Raw genomic sequence first — 16969 nt, 5'->3', positions numbered from 1 at the left:
CTTTCCTCTTCCATACCTTTCCTTGATTATTAAACATCATTTTACCCTGATACTTTCCTTTCCCAAAGAGACAAGTTTTCTTACCTTTACCTATTTAGATTTAGTTTGACAAAAGAGAACCAAGGATCCTACTTCATTGAAAAGCATGATTATCACGAGGGTCAGAAAGGACATAGAGTAGATGTACAACATGAAGGGAAGGATAAATGAGGCAACAGTCTACCTTTTGCGTAGAATCTTGGGAAAAATCTGTATGTGAACTGAAAAAGCTAATAAAAGCTAGTAATTCTTTTTTGTTTTCATTCTTAAAAATTTACATGCTGTTAATGTGAATGAGTCTGTGGACACCTTCCTTTATGAACATACCTTACATTCTAAGTTGTTATTTGTTGTTGTTAACAGTCTTTAGAGCATACCTTATAGACAGTATGCTCAACAAGGGCAGAGACTTTCTAGTTCATGGTTATATCCTCAGTACCTTAACACTGTGTCTAGTACAAGGTTAGTACTTAAGAAATATTTAAGAAATGAAAAGAAGAAAGACAAAATTGCATATTACGAAATGTAATACAAAAAGGAAATAGTGGTCTGAGTGAGATCCTGTTTTTCCAATCTATTCTAGAGATCCAGCTAACTGGAGTTACTCTTGACACCATCCACAAAAAGAAGACAAGCACAAATGTTGAGCGTTGCATGGTGTCCCCCCCAGTCTATCACTTTCAACACTGACCACACACCTGATTCAGAATTCAGGGACAGAGGACCACCTGTTCTTACCTCGGCTAAATATCTCTTGCAGCTTTTGGTCACTGATCAAAGCATTAACTGTTTCTCTCAGAGCAGCATGTTCCAAAAGAATCTGGTTTTGGCTATCTGTTCCCATCTGATAAAGATAAAAGAAGAAAAAACGGAGTATTGAAGTAAGTACCAATAATATCTAACCAGAAGAGAAAAATTATACCCCTGAGGAGCTCTACATCAGCATTTGCCAGAGAATGTTCCATAGAAACCTCGTCTCACAAGATGCTCTACAAAAGTTAAGGATGCAGGGCTTCCCTGGTGGCGCAGTGGTTGAGAGTTCGCCTGCCGATGCAGGGGACGCGGGTTCGTGCCCCGGTCTGGGAGGATCCCACATGCCGCGGAGCGGCTGAGCCCGTGAGCCATGGCTGCTGGGCCTGCACGTCCGGAGCCTGTGCTCCGCAACGGGAGAGGCCACAGCAGTGAGAAGCCCGCGTACCGCAAAAAAAAAAAAAAAAAAAAAAAGTTAAGGATGCTAGGGGAATTCCCTGGTGGTCCAGTGGTTAGGACTCCAAGCTCTCACTGCCAAGGGCCCAGGTTTGATCCCCAGTTAGGGAACAAAAATCCCAGAAGCCAAGTGGCATGGCCCCCCCCCAAAAAAGTTAAGGATGCTAGGATCATTTAGATTTAGGAAATATTATACCCCCATTGAAAAAGGTGGGGGGTTAGGGACACCAACTGCTTCCCCACCCCATGCAGTCAAAAATCTGCATATAACTTTAAAAAAAAATATTTTCCCGACGTTTATTGGTTCTACCAGTTTGTGGTTTGCCTTTGTATCTTCTTTTCTTTTTAATAAATTTATTTATTTATTTATTTTTGGCTGCTTCGGGTCTTCGTTGCTGCACGTGGGCTTTCTCTAGTTGCGGCGAGCGGGGGCTACTCTTCGTTGCTGTGTGCGGGCTTCTCACTGCAGTGGCTTCTCTTGTTGCAGAGCACCGGCTCAAGGAGCGCAGGCTTCAGTAGTTGTGGCTCGCAGGCTCAGTACTTGTGGCGTACGAGCTTAGACGCTCTGCGGCACATGGGATCTTCCCGGATCAGGGATTGAACCCGCGTCCCCTGCACTGACAGGTTGATTCTTAACCACTGCGCCAGCAGGTAAGTCCTGTATTTATTGATACCCTAAGTTTATGATGTCTGTTTACAAGATGAATCATCTGTCAGTACACTACATCAAGATTGCCTTATATAATACAAAACACTAGATGTTATAAGTATTAGTAACGCTAGATATCAAAAATGAAAAGATAATGTGAAAAAATTCGTACTAATTTATAGGTACGGTATTTACTGAAAAAAATCCACATATAAGTGGACCCGTGTAGTTCAAATCCGTGCTGTTCAAGCGTCAACTGCATATATGTCTTTCTACATACGACAGTATATTAAAGGCTCTGAGAAGACATGTAGGAAAAAAACATGTTTAGCTCAGTGTTTCTCAAACTTATTTGACCACAAAACATTTTATTCCATGTAAATCTTCTTGTTTATTTTGATACTTATCCGACATTCACTGAGTGCCTATTCATATAAGCACTAGGATTACGAGATAAATAAAGCAAGATTGATGAGAGGGAGTGAGGCCTAATGAGGGAGGAAGACATTATCAACAATAAAAAAATCATTAATATTACACAGAACACAGTTCAGGAAATACTGCTTTTGGCTGCCTCAATAAGACAGCAAAACTCTTGGAAGTCTCCTAATTTTTTTTTTTTTTTTTTTTTTTTTTTGCGGTACGCGGGCCTCTCACTGTTGTGGCCTCTCCCGTTGAGGAGCACAGGCTCCGGATGTGCAGGCTCAGCGGCCATGGCTCACAGGCCCAGCCGCTCCGCGGCATGTGGGATCTTCCCGGACCGGGGCACGAACCCGTGTCCCCTGCATCAACAGGGAGACTCTCAAACACTGAGCCACCAGGGAAGCCTGGAAGTCTCCTAATTTTTAACCTTCATACAGTAACCCTTACAAGTGAGAAAAAAATATTACCCTCCATAAATTCTGAAACTCTAACTCAGACACTAGTTTGTTTAAACTACTAACTTACCCCTTTTCTTATAACTAAAAATATACCTAAGCTCTTCAATATTTAATGTTGCTTGGAACCAGCCCAAATTCCCAGCTTCCCTACCACAGTAAGTATAGGACCTCTTAGACTCAAGTTATAGAAGCAGCCACCTCTGGGAAGCCACCTCTTCTGAGAAAACCCTTAGAATTGTGGTCTTAAGTCTTAAGTGGTCTTAGGGTGGGGTGGGGGTGTGTAGGGGAGGAAAGAAGCCTCAGCTACCAAATACACTTTTCAAGGGAGCAAAGAAACTTTAAAAGGTACATGGAATTACTGGGAAGAAGAACTTGATTCAATGTTAAAAGAAAAGGGGACAATATAATTAATTGACTTATACTGCCACCTGTGCAGACTGATGATAGCCAGACCAATATATTTGACCTCTGAGATAATATGGGGTGTTCTGTGGGCCCCTCAACTCAGCCTTTCCAAGATTAAACTGATATTTTATCCTCCTTAAAGTGTTGCTTTTTCTATTATTCCATCTCTTTGAAAGCATACACCATCAACTGTGGCATCTATGGAATTGTTTTACTCCACTGTTCTCATCTGGGCTGATTTTGCCCCCTCTGGAACAACTGGCAGTGTTAGGAAACATTTCTGCCTATCACAACTCAGTGCTGGCATCTAGTAGGTAGAGGCCAGGGATGCTGTTAGACATCAAACAATACACAGGATAGCCCCCTATGAAAAAGAATACAGACCAAAAATGTCAATATCGTTGAGGTTGAGAAACCTTGGTCGAGACTGTTGAGGAATAATATTAAAATTTTATTCTAAGATTCCCACCATTCTCTGTAATTTTACAATGATATTAAAAATATTATCTGAAATAAAAAAGGGGGGGAAGTACCCTATTTATAATCAACAGAGAAATTAGCAAGGAGAGAAATAAGTTTAGGACTAGATCAAATGTTAAGTACCTGGAACAAATGTAACCCATTAGCATCTGACAGGAAACGAAGCTCTCGATCCAGAAGGTATTCAACTGGAACCACAGAACCCAAACCGAGTTTATCTACTAGGGGAGTGAAAGTCTGTAAAGTACAATGACAAGAAATTGATTAGAACTTGGAAAAGAAAATAAATAACAATTCAACTGAATATCTAACTGCAGAGAAAATATCCATTATTAATATATCTTTCACCCCAGTAAATATAGATAAGCTAAAGCATAAGTCCTCAGAGACATTCCCAACCTAGCATCTGCCCCTCAAATAATCATATGAAGCAAACCAGAGCATAAAGTCAGTTCAATACTCTTATTTACAGCTAAAAAGGACAAGAAGAACGGGAAATTCCTCATTCTCTCTAGCAATTTGACTAATCTTGTCAGGCTCCAAGAGGGCTAAATTACAGTAAGTTCCCAGAATGAAGAGTCACACCATTATCATCTCTGGAACTCCTGAAACCTTCATGAGATTTCTAAAATGATCAGTGGTATAAATATGCATGGGCAAATTCACATTACTGTTTCGTAAATAAACTGCCTACTAAAGTCACCCAGGGACCCAGATCCATTTGAGCTTCTTCTAAAAGTTCAACTGGAAAGTGGTCTTAAAAACAAATGAAAAAAGACAGTTCAGTAAGTGATGATTTGTATAATCAATAGGTTAAAAAGTTTTGTTTTGAATATTATTTAATTTGGTTAATAACAGGAGAATTAGATTTTTAAAAAAAAATCTAGCTATTTATGCCTACACTTTGCTAAAAGAACAGATAGAAACAAATGGATACTCTCAGAATTAAATTTTATAGCACTATTTTGTCTGACTTCAGAAAACAAAACTTAATAATTAAAAAAAAAAGCAACAAAAAACTTTAGGAAATTCCCTCGTGGTCCAGTGGTTAAGACTCCATACTTTCACTGCTGTGGGCCTAGGTTCAATCCCTGGTGGGGTAACTAAGATACCACAAGCTGTGCTACACGGCCAAACAAACAAAGAAACCTTAAACATAACCAACAAAAGCAAAAATAAACAGGTGGGACTACATCAAACTTAAAAGTTTCTACAAGGCAAAAGAAATGATCAACAAAATGAAAATGCAACATAAGGAATGGGAGAAAATATGTGCAAATCATATACTTGATAAAAGGTTAATATTCAAAATATATTTAAAAAACACATACAACTCAAGAGCCAAAAACCCCCACAAATATCCCCAGCTGACAGCCAGCAAGGAGACTGGAACTGAATTCTGCCATAAACTTGGGAGGTTAGAAGAGGACCACCTACTAAAGATGAGAACATAGAATTGCAAACACCAATTTTTGCCTTGTAAGATTCTGAGCTAAGAAGTAGGACACAAAGTGTCTGTACTTCTAACTTACCCAACTAATAAATGGGTGTTAATTTAAAATGCTAAAAAATCAAAACAACCCCCCCACACAAATAATCTGATTTAAAAATGGGCAAATCACCTGAACAGACATTTTTCCAAAGATAGATGAATGGCCAACAGGTACATGAAAAGGGGCTCAACTGCATTAATCATCAGGGAAATGCAAATCAAAACCATGATGACTAATCACCTCACACCTATTAGAATGGCTATCATCAAAGACAAAGATGACAAGTGCTAGCAAGGATGTAGAGAGGGGGAACTCCTGTGCACCATCAGTGGGAATGTAAATTGGTGCAGCCACTATGGAAAACAGTATGGAGGTTCCCCCCAAAATTAAAAATAGAACTACCATATGATTCAACAACCCCGCTTCTGGGTATTTATCCAAAGGAAATGAAATCATATCTTGAAGAGATATCTGCAACCCCATGTTCACTGAAGCAGTATTTACAATAGCAACGACATGGAAACAACCTAAGTGTCCAGTGATGGATGAATGGATAAAGAAAATGTGGTGTATACACACACACACACACACGAATATTATACACAACGAAATATTACTGAGCCACAAAAAAGGAGGAAATCCTGCTATTTACAACAACAGCTGAATCTCCAGGGCATTATGCTAAGTGAAATAAGTCAGAGAAAGACAAATATGGTCTGATTTCAATTACATGTGGAATCCAAAACAACTGAAATCAGACACAGAGAATATACTGGTGGTTGCCCGGGGTGGGGAAAGTGGGGGAAATGGATGAAGGTAGTCAAAGGATATAAACTGCAATAATAAGATGAGTAAGCTGTGGGGAGCTAATGTATAGCATGGTGACTATAGTTAATAATGCTGTACTGTATACTTGGAAGTTACTAAGAGAGCAAATCTTAAAAGTTCTTACCACATATGTGTTGTGAGAAGCAAATGAGATAATATGTAGGCAAGTACTCTATAAAAGTGAGATTATTACACCTTAATGAGATTATTAAAGTGTTCTGCAAAGTTAAAAAAAAAAGTTCTTACCACATACACAAAAACCTATGTGAGACAATGGATGTGTTAATTAACTTTATTGTGACAATCATTTCACTATATATAAAAAATCATCACATTGTACACAAACTTACACAATGTTATATATGTCAATTCTATCTCAAAAAAGCTGGAAAAAAATAAAATAGTTTCTATGGAAGAAAAAGACTTGAAGGATTACAAACATTGTTTCATTACATAACTATGAGAAAAGAAAAGGTAAAAAATTATTTAGAAACAAAGTATCAAATATTATCTAATATAAAAAGTATGGGAAGACACAGGAGAAAAGATCTCTCCCAATTTTTGCTTGGTAACTTCAGAATCAAAGTGTGTTAAGGACAAACTGGGAGTTTTGGGAATTCTAAAGCGTTCAGCTATTGGGTAAATACCATATAGAATAGGAATAAAGCCCAAATATGTTCCTAGCCAATAAAAGTCACTCACCAGGGCTGGCCATTGTGCAATTGAGACTCGAGTGCCCTGGACAAGGACTGGGTCCTTCCGGGGTGCCCATACTAGAGACCCTTCCAGCAAAAGTACAATAACTTCTTCAGCATGAACTTTAACCCAGGAGTGTTGCTTCCAGCTACAGCCATCAAATTCTACAAAGATCTGGAAAAAGAGATAAAAAGCCATCTTGAGGTCACATTTGGAAAAATCCCACACTATAATATAAAAACAAACAGAAACCCCCTGTTTTGAAAAACTGACTAGGTAAAATTCTACTAACTTGTTTTTAAGTTCTTTTAATGGATTTCAATAAAAACCAATCGTACTTCAGAGCCAGGAAGTTGGTCTCATCCTCACTCTGAAAAGAGCGTACGGATTTAAGGGGGCATGAGTTATCCACAGTTAGTAATTTCTAGCCATGGTCTTACTGAGATTTACAACTCTTAGTTTCCAATTCACATCTAAGCACACTAGCTGGGGGCTTACTATGTATGAGGCACTATGCTAGGTTCAGGAATACAGAGGGGAATCTAGCACACTTCCTGGTCTCACAGTCTAATAGGTAGGAAGAGAAATTTTTTATACTTCTACTGAAAATGACTGTGAACTTTTAAAATTAAATTTGAATAGGTTATATACACATGGTACAAAATTCAAAAGGATAAACAATTAAAAAAAAAAAAAACCTCCCAGTCCCAAGTGTGGATTTTTAAAGTACCACTGACTGTCAGGAGTGATCTCATATCTGCTAGCAGAGGCACACCGTTGTCACAACAATGCTTTGCTTCCTCCCAGAAAAGATACTCCACCTTTTCAGATATACTTAAGTAGAATCTGTAAAGAGTTTCTGAAAGCAATACATATTAAATAAAACTACATTCTTCTAATAAATAGTATGCTTAGGTTTAACTTTTCCATATAAATTCTGACATTGAAGCATGTTCTACACAGCAATAAAAGCAATACATATGCATATAGGTATCAATATTTAGAACAGATATGTCTAGTGACTAAAATATAGCTGGTTACAAAATAAAGGCTAGAGTATTTATATCCCACTTCATTTTCAAAGAATTTTACTTGGCTTTTGGGAAACATATACAATAAGATGATAAAATATCAATTAAAAAACCAGGGCGGGCCTCCCTGGTGGCGCAGTGGTTGAGAGTCCGCCTGCCGATGCAGGGGATACGGGTTCGTGCCCCGGTCTGGGAGGATCCCATATGCCGCGGAGCGGCTGGGCCCGTGAGCCATGGCCGCTGGGCCTGCGCGTCCGGAGCCTGTGCTCTGCAACGGGAGAGGCCACAACAGTGAGAGGCCCGCATACCGCAAAAAAAACAAACAAACAAACAAAAAAAACCCAGGGCTAAGCAAACTACAACAGGAAGTCACTGTCAAAGTGTAAAAGGAGGGAAAACTTAAGCAGGCAATAGGGATCTACACAGCTGTATGACTGAATGACATATGATGAATGATTAATTCATTGGTTGACTGACTTGGCTCTGAGCTTCCTAAAGGCCAATCTGAAAATGGAGAGGTCAGTGGCATATTCATCACTGGCAAAAAGTAAAACACAAACCAGTTTCTCAGGGAAGCAACACTTTTCCAACTACTTGGCTCTACAAGAAATTTCTCACATGACACTTCCTAAGGCAGCAATGAGTGATGTAGGACAACATCAGAATCCCCACAGCAGTCATTCCCAACTAGGAATCACAGAGTTACCAGGAATATCTTAAGTACTAAGGGTACTAAGCATTTTCTGTAGACTAAATACTAGAGGTCTGGTACATGTGTCACCATTATTTTTCAAATATATGTAGATCATATAATGAATAAAGTTCAAATCCATTAAAATTGTTACTGAAGTCACAACAACTTTTGTCAGTATATTAGTTTCCATCCAGTCAAGCTAAAAATTAGAGTTACAACTATATGAAAATTTACGATACTTATACTTGAAAAGTGTGGAACCACTCAGTAGCCTAGCATTAGGCTTAATCTCTTCACAGGTAATAAATACTTGTGAATTGTGCACTGCTGGAAAAGCTATTCCAGAAATTAAATTCATTATACAAAGCTCCAGTTTTATTATTTATATTTTACCAATATTTTATTATTTATAATATACCAAGTAACCTTCACTTCTACTTTAAAAAAAAATGATGGGAAAATAAGGCTCAGAAAGGGGAAGCATGATTTTACTGCAATACCTTTAACATGTGAACGGGAAAGAACATTAAACTGCAATACATTTAACATATGAATGGGGTCACTCATATATTCACATATGTTCTAGGGGAATCAAACACAACTTTAAGTAACTTGCTGATAACTGGAAAAAGATGTATTCAAACTTACATTTAAGTGCAGACTCAGGCACCAGGAAAGGTAGTAATGGACAGAGCTTGGGGATTCTGTTCTGGGAGGCTTGGATTTCAGTCTTAGCCCCACCCCCTACTAATCACAAAACTTGAGCAAATCACTCTCCCCTCCTCAAGTCTTGGTTTCCTCCCTTGTGATAAGACACACCTGTCTTACTTACCCTCAGACTGGCTGTGAAGATTAAATAAAGTAATGGATTCAAAACCACTTTAGTCAACTGCAAAGCACTATTTGGGCAATAACATGCCATAAGATAAACTGAAATAAAATAAAGTATAGGGGGTGTTCAGAGGCAGGAAAGATCACTTCAGGGGTGCGAAGGGACTGATATGGGCTGAGGTTAAAAAAAAAAAAAAGTTCCAGTCAAGTTCTAGGATGGCCAGGAGCTATAGCACACTGCGGAAGGAGTGGGAAATGAGACTAAAAAGACTAAGAGTCAATGTGGAAGACCCCGAATACTGGGATAAAATTTGGGTTCATCCAGCTGCCAGTGGGAGATGTGTGTATGTGTGTGTGGGTGTGTATATATGCAATTGCCATTAAAAGGTTTCTGATTGAGGTCAAGATTGAACAAAACAGTTGGTTTTAGGACAACTCAGCTACTCAGCAGATGTAGATGGTTTAGAGTTGGGGGTGGGGTGGGGAACAGGGGGTGTTCTTACATGACCTACAGTGGGAGCAGTGAGACTAGGAAGGAAGTTACTAGTGCTCGTGAGAATCGATGAGTCCTACCATCAAGCATGATGACTGGCTGGATATAAGGGTAAGGGAAAATTCAAAAATGATTTGGATTTTGAACCCGAGACTAGGAGAACAGTGGTCCCATTACTGTTCAGTGGTGCCATAACCGATGTCTGGAGGAGGCAATGGCTGAAGGACAGACAAGACCTTGCAAGCCATGAAAAGGAGCAGAGACTGTTGAAGCCCCAGGCGGAGTGGGGCTTCACTCAGTACCCTGAGTGACACAGTACTCTACTGGGCATCACTTAGAAAACCAGAGGTTAAGGCTTTATGGTGCCTGACAGCTATAGTTCTAATCCGCCAACCACTTTAAAAATCAACATACGAGTCACAAAATTCTAAATCATACCAACACACAAATATACGAACACACTAAAAGATATCACTGTACTAAAGCTGTAACGATTTTAATTCTTTGTAGATAAGAACTTGAACATTTAAAAAGTTAATATTCAGGAATCCTATCATCACACATCTGAAAACACCATGGAAAAGCTGAAGTATTTGAAAGTCATATTTCACCTAATTTAAGGGCAATTATTTCCTAACCTGCCTGGGCAAAGGAATAAAGTGTTGAACTTGACAACCACAGTGCTATATGTTCTAGGATCAAGCAACAGCTCTAGGCTAATAATATGAATATGTTTTGAGAGCAATATGGAATATGGATATATGTAAACATGTTCTACCAGCATTAAGGCTTGTTTCTGGCCCTAGCACTGTGCTTCATCTCCTAGCTAGAGATGGAAGGAGTTAGAACATATAAGGTGAAGAATCATTTCAGGTCAAAGCACACAGAACATGAACTCTTAAAATGGTAGTGGCCAGGTCACAGAACAGAAAGAAGGGATATAAACTAACAAAAATCAATGGTGGTGGTTGGACTGAGTTAGAGACGGCCAAGGCAGGTTGATAATCTGGACAGAACAAAACTAAAACACTTTGAGTTGATTTTATTATTATTATTATTATTATTACTTTTTTTGCAGTAAGTGGGCGTCTCACTGTTGTGGCCTCTCCCGTTGCGGAGCACAGGCTCCGGATGCGCAGGCTCAGCGGCCATGGCTCACGGGCCCAGCCACTCCGCGGCATGTGGGATCTTCCCGGACCGGGGCACGAACCCGGGTCCCCTGCATCGGCAGGCAGACTCTCAACCACTGCGCCACCAGGGAAGCCCTGAGTTGATTTTTTTTAAGTCTTTTAAAAATTTCTACTATTAGAGTAAAAGCAGCAAATAGTACTACACATTGTACAGCTAGAACCCAAGGACTAGATGTGTAAAATATTTCCTTAGTTAAGAAGAGTTAGTGGTAAAACTCCTGCTTTCATTTCAAAATCTCTTTTATGGTCTATATGTGATGTACATTCATTTGAGTGACATTAAAATGAAACAAAATTTTTAAAAAAATCAAATAAGTTAACCTAAGTTTGAAAAAATGATAGTAATCTGAGTAATATAGACCTCCATGTTTATCACATAATCATGTAATAATCAGTTTGGATTCTGGTTCTCCCTAAGGCCATTCTTACTACAATTAATAAAATTATTCATTTATTCACTCACTCAACAAAAACAGACAGAACGCCTCAAAAATATATGTGTGTGTGCACGTGTACGGCACTTGCCAGGGCTAAGAGTATCAAGATGAATAAGGAAGCACCCGGCAGGAGGGAATCAAACCCTAGATGAGCCAACAGAGAGGTACAGAAATTATTACAGAGTTATGTAATAAGGGCAGTAATAAAGACTGAACATGCTAGAGAAGGCGTCTGCCATGGTAAACTAGAAAGGTTTCACAGAAGAGGTAGTAGTATACAAGCTGTATCTCAACGGACAAACTATATTCTTCTGGCAGAGAAGGGAGAGACTTTCCAGCAGGTGCAAAGGCAGAGAAACTAAGAGCAGACTGAGCGTTATAGAGAAGGATTAGGATAGGAGAGGTAACAGTATTTTAGCCTTACCAGTAAATGTTCCTTCTTTTTTGTTTTTAAACATATTATTTATATAATAACTTTTTTTTTTAAAGGAAAGAATTAACTTTGGGATCAGGTTGGAAGGGAACTCATAGAGGCAAGAAACTGGAGGCAGGGAGACCAATTATAAAGTGATAAAAACCCAGGTAAAAGATGTAAAAGGCCTAAACCAATAAGACTGTGTAAATGAAAAACATATTTGAGAAATTAGAGGTAAAAATAACAGGATATGGTGATGACTGTGAGAGGATAAGGAAAATGGAAGACTAACTTCCAAGGTTCCCAAATTTTCTTTTCCAGTTTTTCTAACTACATTCTAAACAAAATATGAACTCTGTTACAAATGATATTACAAAACTGGGACATCTTGACAGCCACAGTGGGGAATGATGCATGTCTAGAACACTGCTGTTTTCAAGCAAAAAATAATTTTCTTTCTATGGTTCCTTTGATCAAGAGAGACATTTCTAACAATTACTCCCATTTTTTCCCCTACTTTCTAACAACCTCAATAAATTAAATGTTAAGTACTTGAGTACCACAGGAATAACCTGAATAAAAACTCAAGCATATAGAGATATATGCTCTTAGGGGTAGAGGAATCACAAAGATCTGGATTTGCATCCCAACATCCCTATCTGTGTAACTGGGAGCAGGTTACTTTAGCCTCTTTGAGCCTTACTTCCTTTGCCTATTAATACGGACAGTAAGTACCTCAAAGAATTATGGCAGGATTAAACGAAATAACATAAAATGCCTAGCAGATCTCGGGCTCCTGATAAACATGCATTCTGTAAGCAAACTCATACTACTGGTCAGAATATAAACTGGTATGACTTAAAAGAAAAAAAAATTGTCATATATCAAGAATCTTAAATATGTGTATACTCTGTGTTTCCATAATACCACTCCTGGCAATAATCCTAGGAAATCACCCTAAAAACAGAAAAGGTTTTATTCACAAAAATGGTCATCAATGAATTATTAATAAAGCCTAAAATCTGAGACAATTTCAATATCCAATGAAAGAAGAACAGTTAAATATATTATCCAGGTTAAATAAATTATAAGATTTTCTTAGAGAGAATTTACTGTTTCCATTTCAGGTACGAAAGCACCTGAAGCACATGTTACCTGTGGAAAATACAGAGAAGCACAAAGAAAATTAAAGTCACCTATAATACAAAAGTTTTTGGTAATACAGGAAAATAATTGCCACATTAAGTAAAAAGCAAAACTCAAAACTGAAAATACAGTATGAATTCAACTTATAGCAATTCTGAAAAAAGATTAGAATATGTATCAAAACATAGTTTTTAACGGGTTATGACACTATAGGGGCTTTTTTTTTTTTTTTTTTGCGGTATGCGGGCCTCTCACTGTTGTGGCCTCCCCCGTTGCGGAGCACAGGCTCCGGATGCGCAGGCTCCGGACGCACAGGCTCAGCGGCCATGGCTCACGGGCCCAGCCGCTCCGCGGCATATGGGATCCTCCCAGACCGGGGCACGAACCCGTATCCCCTGCATCGGCAGGCGGACTCTCAACCACTTGCGCCACCAGGGAGGCCCTAGGGGCTTTTTTTAACTTATATTTTTATTAAAATAATTTCTACATTTTGTATACTAGGCGTGTATTGCTTGAGAATCAGAAAAACAAAACATCTAATGCTTCTAATCCAGCAACTCAGATGTAAATCACATAAACCAATGGACAATGTACTTTGGATGGGAGTCCCAAATATAAATCCAAACGTGTAAAGAAAAAAATTGGTAGGCAATATCAGTAAAAATATATAAAAGAAAAAACCTTAAAGATCAAGTATAAATACCTTATAACAGGGGGCCACAGAGTAGGAAATCCATAATAAATCAGAAGTGAAAGTTAACCTAATACTGGCTTCTAAATATGCTATTTCTTAAGATAAGGTGGTCAGAGAAGGATTGTAAAATAATAGTAAAAAATGCATGTGTTCCCTGTTCTTGATGAACTTAGAATCTAGTAGGGGAGATAAGCTATATACCTTGTTATGTATCTATATAAAAAAAAACTGTGATAAATATTCCAAAAGAGGTATCCACAAAGTGATAAAGGAGCAAAGCAAAAAACACTCTGGGGATTTAGAAAGGCTTTATAGAGGTGAAAGAACCTAGAATGGACAGGCTTTCTTTTCTCTTTATAGGATTTCAATGGATGACACAATCAAAAGCAAAGTGTAAAGGGGGAATAAAACAATGGAAGCCAGAAAGTACTAGGAAAGAAGAGGATCACCAAATCAGGACTGCTCGCTGTAAATATTCTTTTGGCAACACCCTTCTTTCCTTGTCTGATTCTGTGCATCACAAGGATCTGTCTTATCTGTAATTTGGTCTCTTGAGGAGACCAGGAGGGGGTTCTGTGCAGATCTCTGGATAGATTTATCTCCCACTGTAGGTTAATAACCTTACATGTGGATTTACAAATCAGTCTCCAGAGTCTGGTTAGTGGGAATCAGTCCCCTAGAGCCTGATTACCCGTGAAGTCACACAAAAAACCCCCAGAACTCCTGCCTTTGTAAAACTGAGAGAGATAGCAGTATGAGTCACTACTAAACAATCAGGCAGGTTTTACCCAACTACAGAACAAGGGTAAAAGATACTTTGGCAGTAGGGATAGTGGGGTGGGGAGGGCTTAAAAACCACCAACCTGTCAAAGGCAGCGGAAAACTGAGAAGCAGCAACAGGTGTTGTGTCCCCCAGGCCTTGTGGAAGCAAAGCCTACAGGAATCCATTCCAGCTGTTGTTGAGAAAATCACTAACAGAAAACACCATGTTACTTACAGGAGCAACTAAGCCTGTGTGCCACAACTACTAAGCCTGCGCTCTAGAGCCCGCGAGCCACAACTACTGAGCCTGTGTGCTGCAACTAGTGAAGCCCTCGCGCCTAGAGCCTGTGCTCCCCAACAAGAGATGCCACCACAACGAGAAGCCCGCACACCGCAAGGAAGAGTAGCTCCCGCTCGCCACAGCTAGAGAAAGCCCGTGCGCAGCAACGAAGACCCAACGCAGCCATAAACAAATAAACAAACAAACAAACAAACAAATAAATGAGTGAGTGAATAAATGAACTAGGCAAGTGATTACTAAAGGAGGGAATGAGTCCTTGGCAGGTGGGGAGTTAGTGAAGCAACTCTAAGAAACAAATGCATAAATTAACAAGAAAAATCTGATTGTGTAGTAAAGGGAGAGGCTGCTGGACAAAATGACCAGTGTACAGTGTGATCACTGGTGGACATATTGTATAGTCTTGAAACAAAGAGAATGTACAGACAATAAGATAGAGGTATTAAAAATTACATGCACACATAAAATAAGACAAACTTTAGAAAACAACTATATGAAGCACTTGAGTGCCTAAAAACCTCAACAGTGGCTCAATGTTTCAAAAATAGACCTCCTGCTGTAAGAGGAGAGTGCAGGTGAAAAGTGTGAATAGAGGGCCTAACACTTAAACGTTATATATTCTTTTGTACAATCTCATTTTTATTTAAAGTTCTCTAAACCGCACACTGATCCACAAAACATATTCTATTGACTTTAATAAACAGCATATGATACTATAATATTATTCAGATTTTTATTTAATTTTGGAATTATAAGCAAGAAAAGGACACTTAAGGATAATCATTAAAAGCCATAATCTCCTATTTCAATTAGGGCTTAAATTCTGTCTTTGAACACAGGTTGAGAATAAATTATATTGGATTGTACACTGGAAACCTGACTATAATTATTACATTATATAGAAACAAAGTAGAGAGGTATTTTAAAGTCCACCTAATCTGAAACAAAGAGGAAACATTGGAGGAGGAGGTTAAAAAAAAAAAAAAAAAAAGGCAGGTAGGCTTCCACTCCTCTTGGAAGACTCCCAGATGGAAGAAACACGGTACTAGCCTGGATACTGCCATAATTATTACATTATCTCAAATCAAAGAAAAGGAGTATTTTAGAGACCACCTTTCCCCCAGATAAAGATAAAAGATTAAGGGATTAAAAAAATTAAGGCAGATAAGCTTTTACTCCCGTTGCAAGTTCTGGACAGCTGAGATAGGTAAGATACACATCCAAAACAAATCAGTGCTACTAAAAGCATCATTTAATTCTATCATACAGAAAGAAAAGGATGGTTTATTTAATAAAGTTGGTGCTGCCCCAATTGGTTACTACTCAGTAGGAAAAGTTAGATTGTCCATCACACATGCCACTTACAAAAATATTCCAGATGGACCAAAGATCTAAAGGTAAAAATAAATGAAACATTAGAAAGAAGAGCTGAAAAATATTTATATAGGCTCAAGGTGGCGGGGGGAGGTCCTCTTTCCAAGCAATTAAACCCTTCTTAGAAGCCATTAAGAAAGGTCTAAGAGATCTGATGATACAAACATTTTATTTTTCTGTGTAGCAAAGCAACCCATAAACAGTTAAAAGACAAATGAGAGAAAATACACACTTGACAGGTAAAGGGGTTAATGTGCCAAATATGCACAGAACTTGTACAGAATAAGAAAACTTCCATTTTTTCAAATACGCAAAAGATTGGCATAGATAACTCATAAAAAATGTAAGAGGCCAATAAACACAGAAAAAGATCAGGGGCCTCCCTGGTGGCGCAGTGGTTAAGAGTCCGCCTGCCGATGCAGGGGATACGGGTTCGTGCCCCGGTCTGGGAGGATCCCATATGCCGCGGAGCGGCTGGGCCCGTGAGCCATGGCCGCTGGGCCTGCGCATCCGGAGCCTGTGCTCCGCAACGGGAGAGGCCACAACAGTGAGAGGCCCACATACCGCAAAAAGAAAAAAAAAAAAAAAAAAAGATCAGTAGTCATGAAATGCTAGATACTATTTTTCACCCATCAGACTGCCAAAAACAACAAAGACCAATGACACCAGTGATGGCAAGGATGAAGGGAGACAAGCATTGCCTGAATGCTGGTGGGAGTATGAAAAGCTAAAATCTCATAGGAAAATAACCTGGCATTACCTAACAAAATAAAAATATATACATGTACTCCTTAACCCAACAATCCTGGATAGCTAAACTACAGAAATAAAACCATGATTACACAAAGATATATGTACAAGTATATTAACTGCAGCATTGTTTGTTAAGTGCCCCAAATTTTAAAATACCTTGAATGTCCATCATAA

At 38.8% G+C, this 16969-nt stretch overlaps 1 protein-coding gene across 1 annotated transcript in view; it reads right to left on the bottom strand.

Moving 5' to 3' along the window:
* The window catches only part of KDM3B (lysine demethylase 3B), a 61522-nt gene that overhangs the window by 41204 nt on the left and 3349 nt on the right, over positions 1-16969 (bottom strand). Inside the window, exons 2-4 of the mRNA XM_060093420.1 lie at positions 6684-6851; positions 3784-3897; positions 778-883 (exon numbers count right to left, since the gene is read on the bottom strand). Of these exons, the coding sequence (XP_059949403.1) occupies positions 778-883; positions 3784-3897; positions 6684-6851 (388 nt within the window). The remainder of the gene's footprint in view (positions 1-777; positions 884-3783; positions 3898-6683; positions 6852-16969) is intronic.

This window comes from Mesoplodon densirostris, chromosome 3 (genome assembly GCF_025265405.1).
Source record: "Mesoplodon densirostris isolate mMesDen1 chromosome 3, mMesDen1 primary haplotype, whole genome shotgun sequence".
NCBI classification, from domain to species: Eukaryota; Metazoa; Chordata; class Mammalia; order Artiodactyla; family Ziphiidae; genus Mesoplodon; species Mesoplodon densirostris.
Note: the sequence above shows the minus strand (reverse complement) of the source record. Positions and strands in the feature narration are given on the sequence as shown.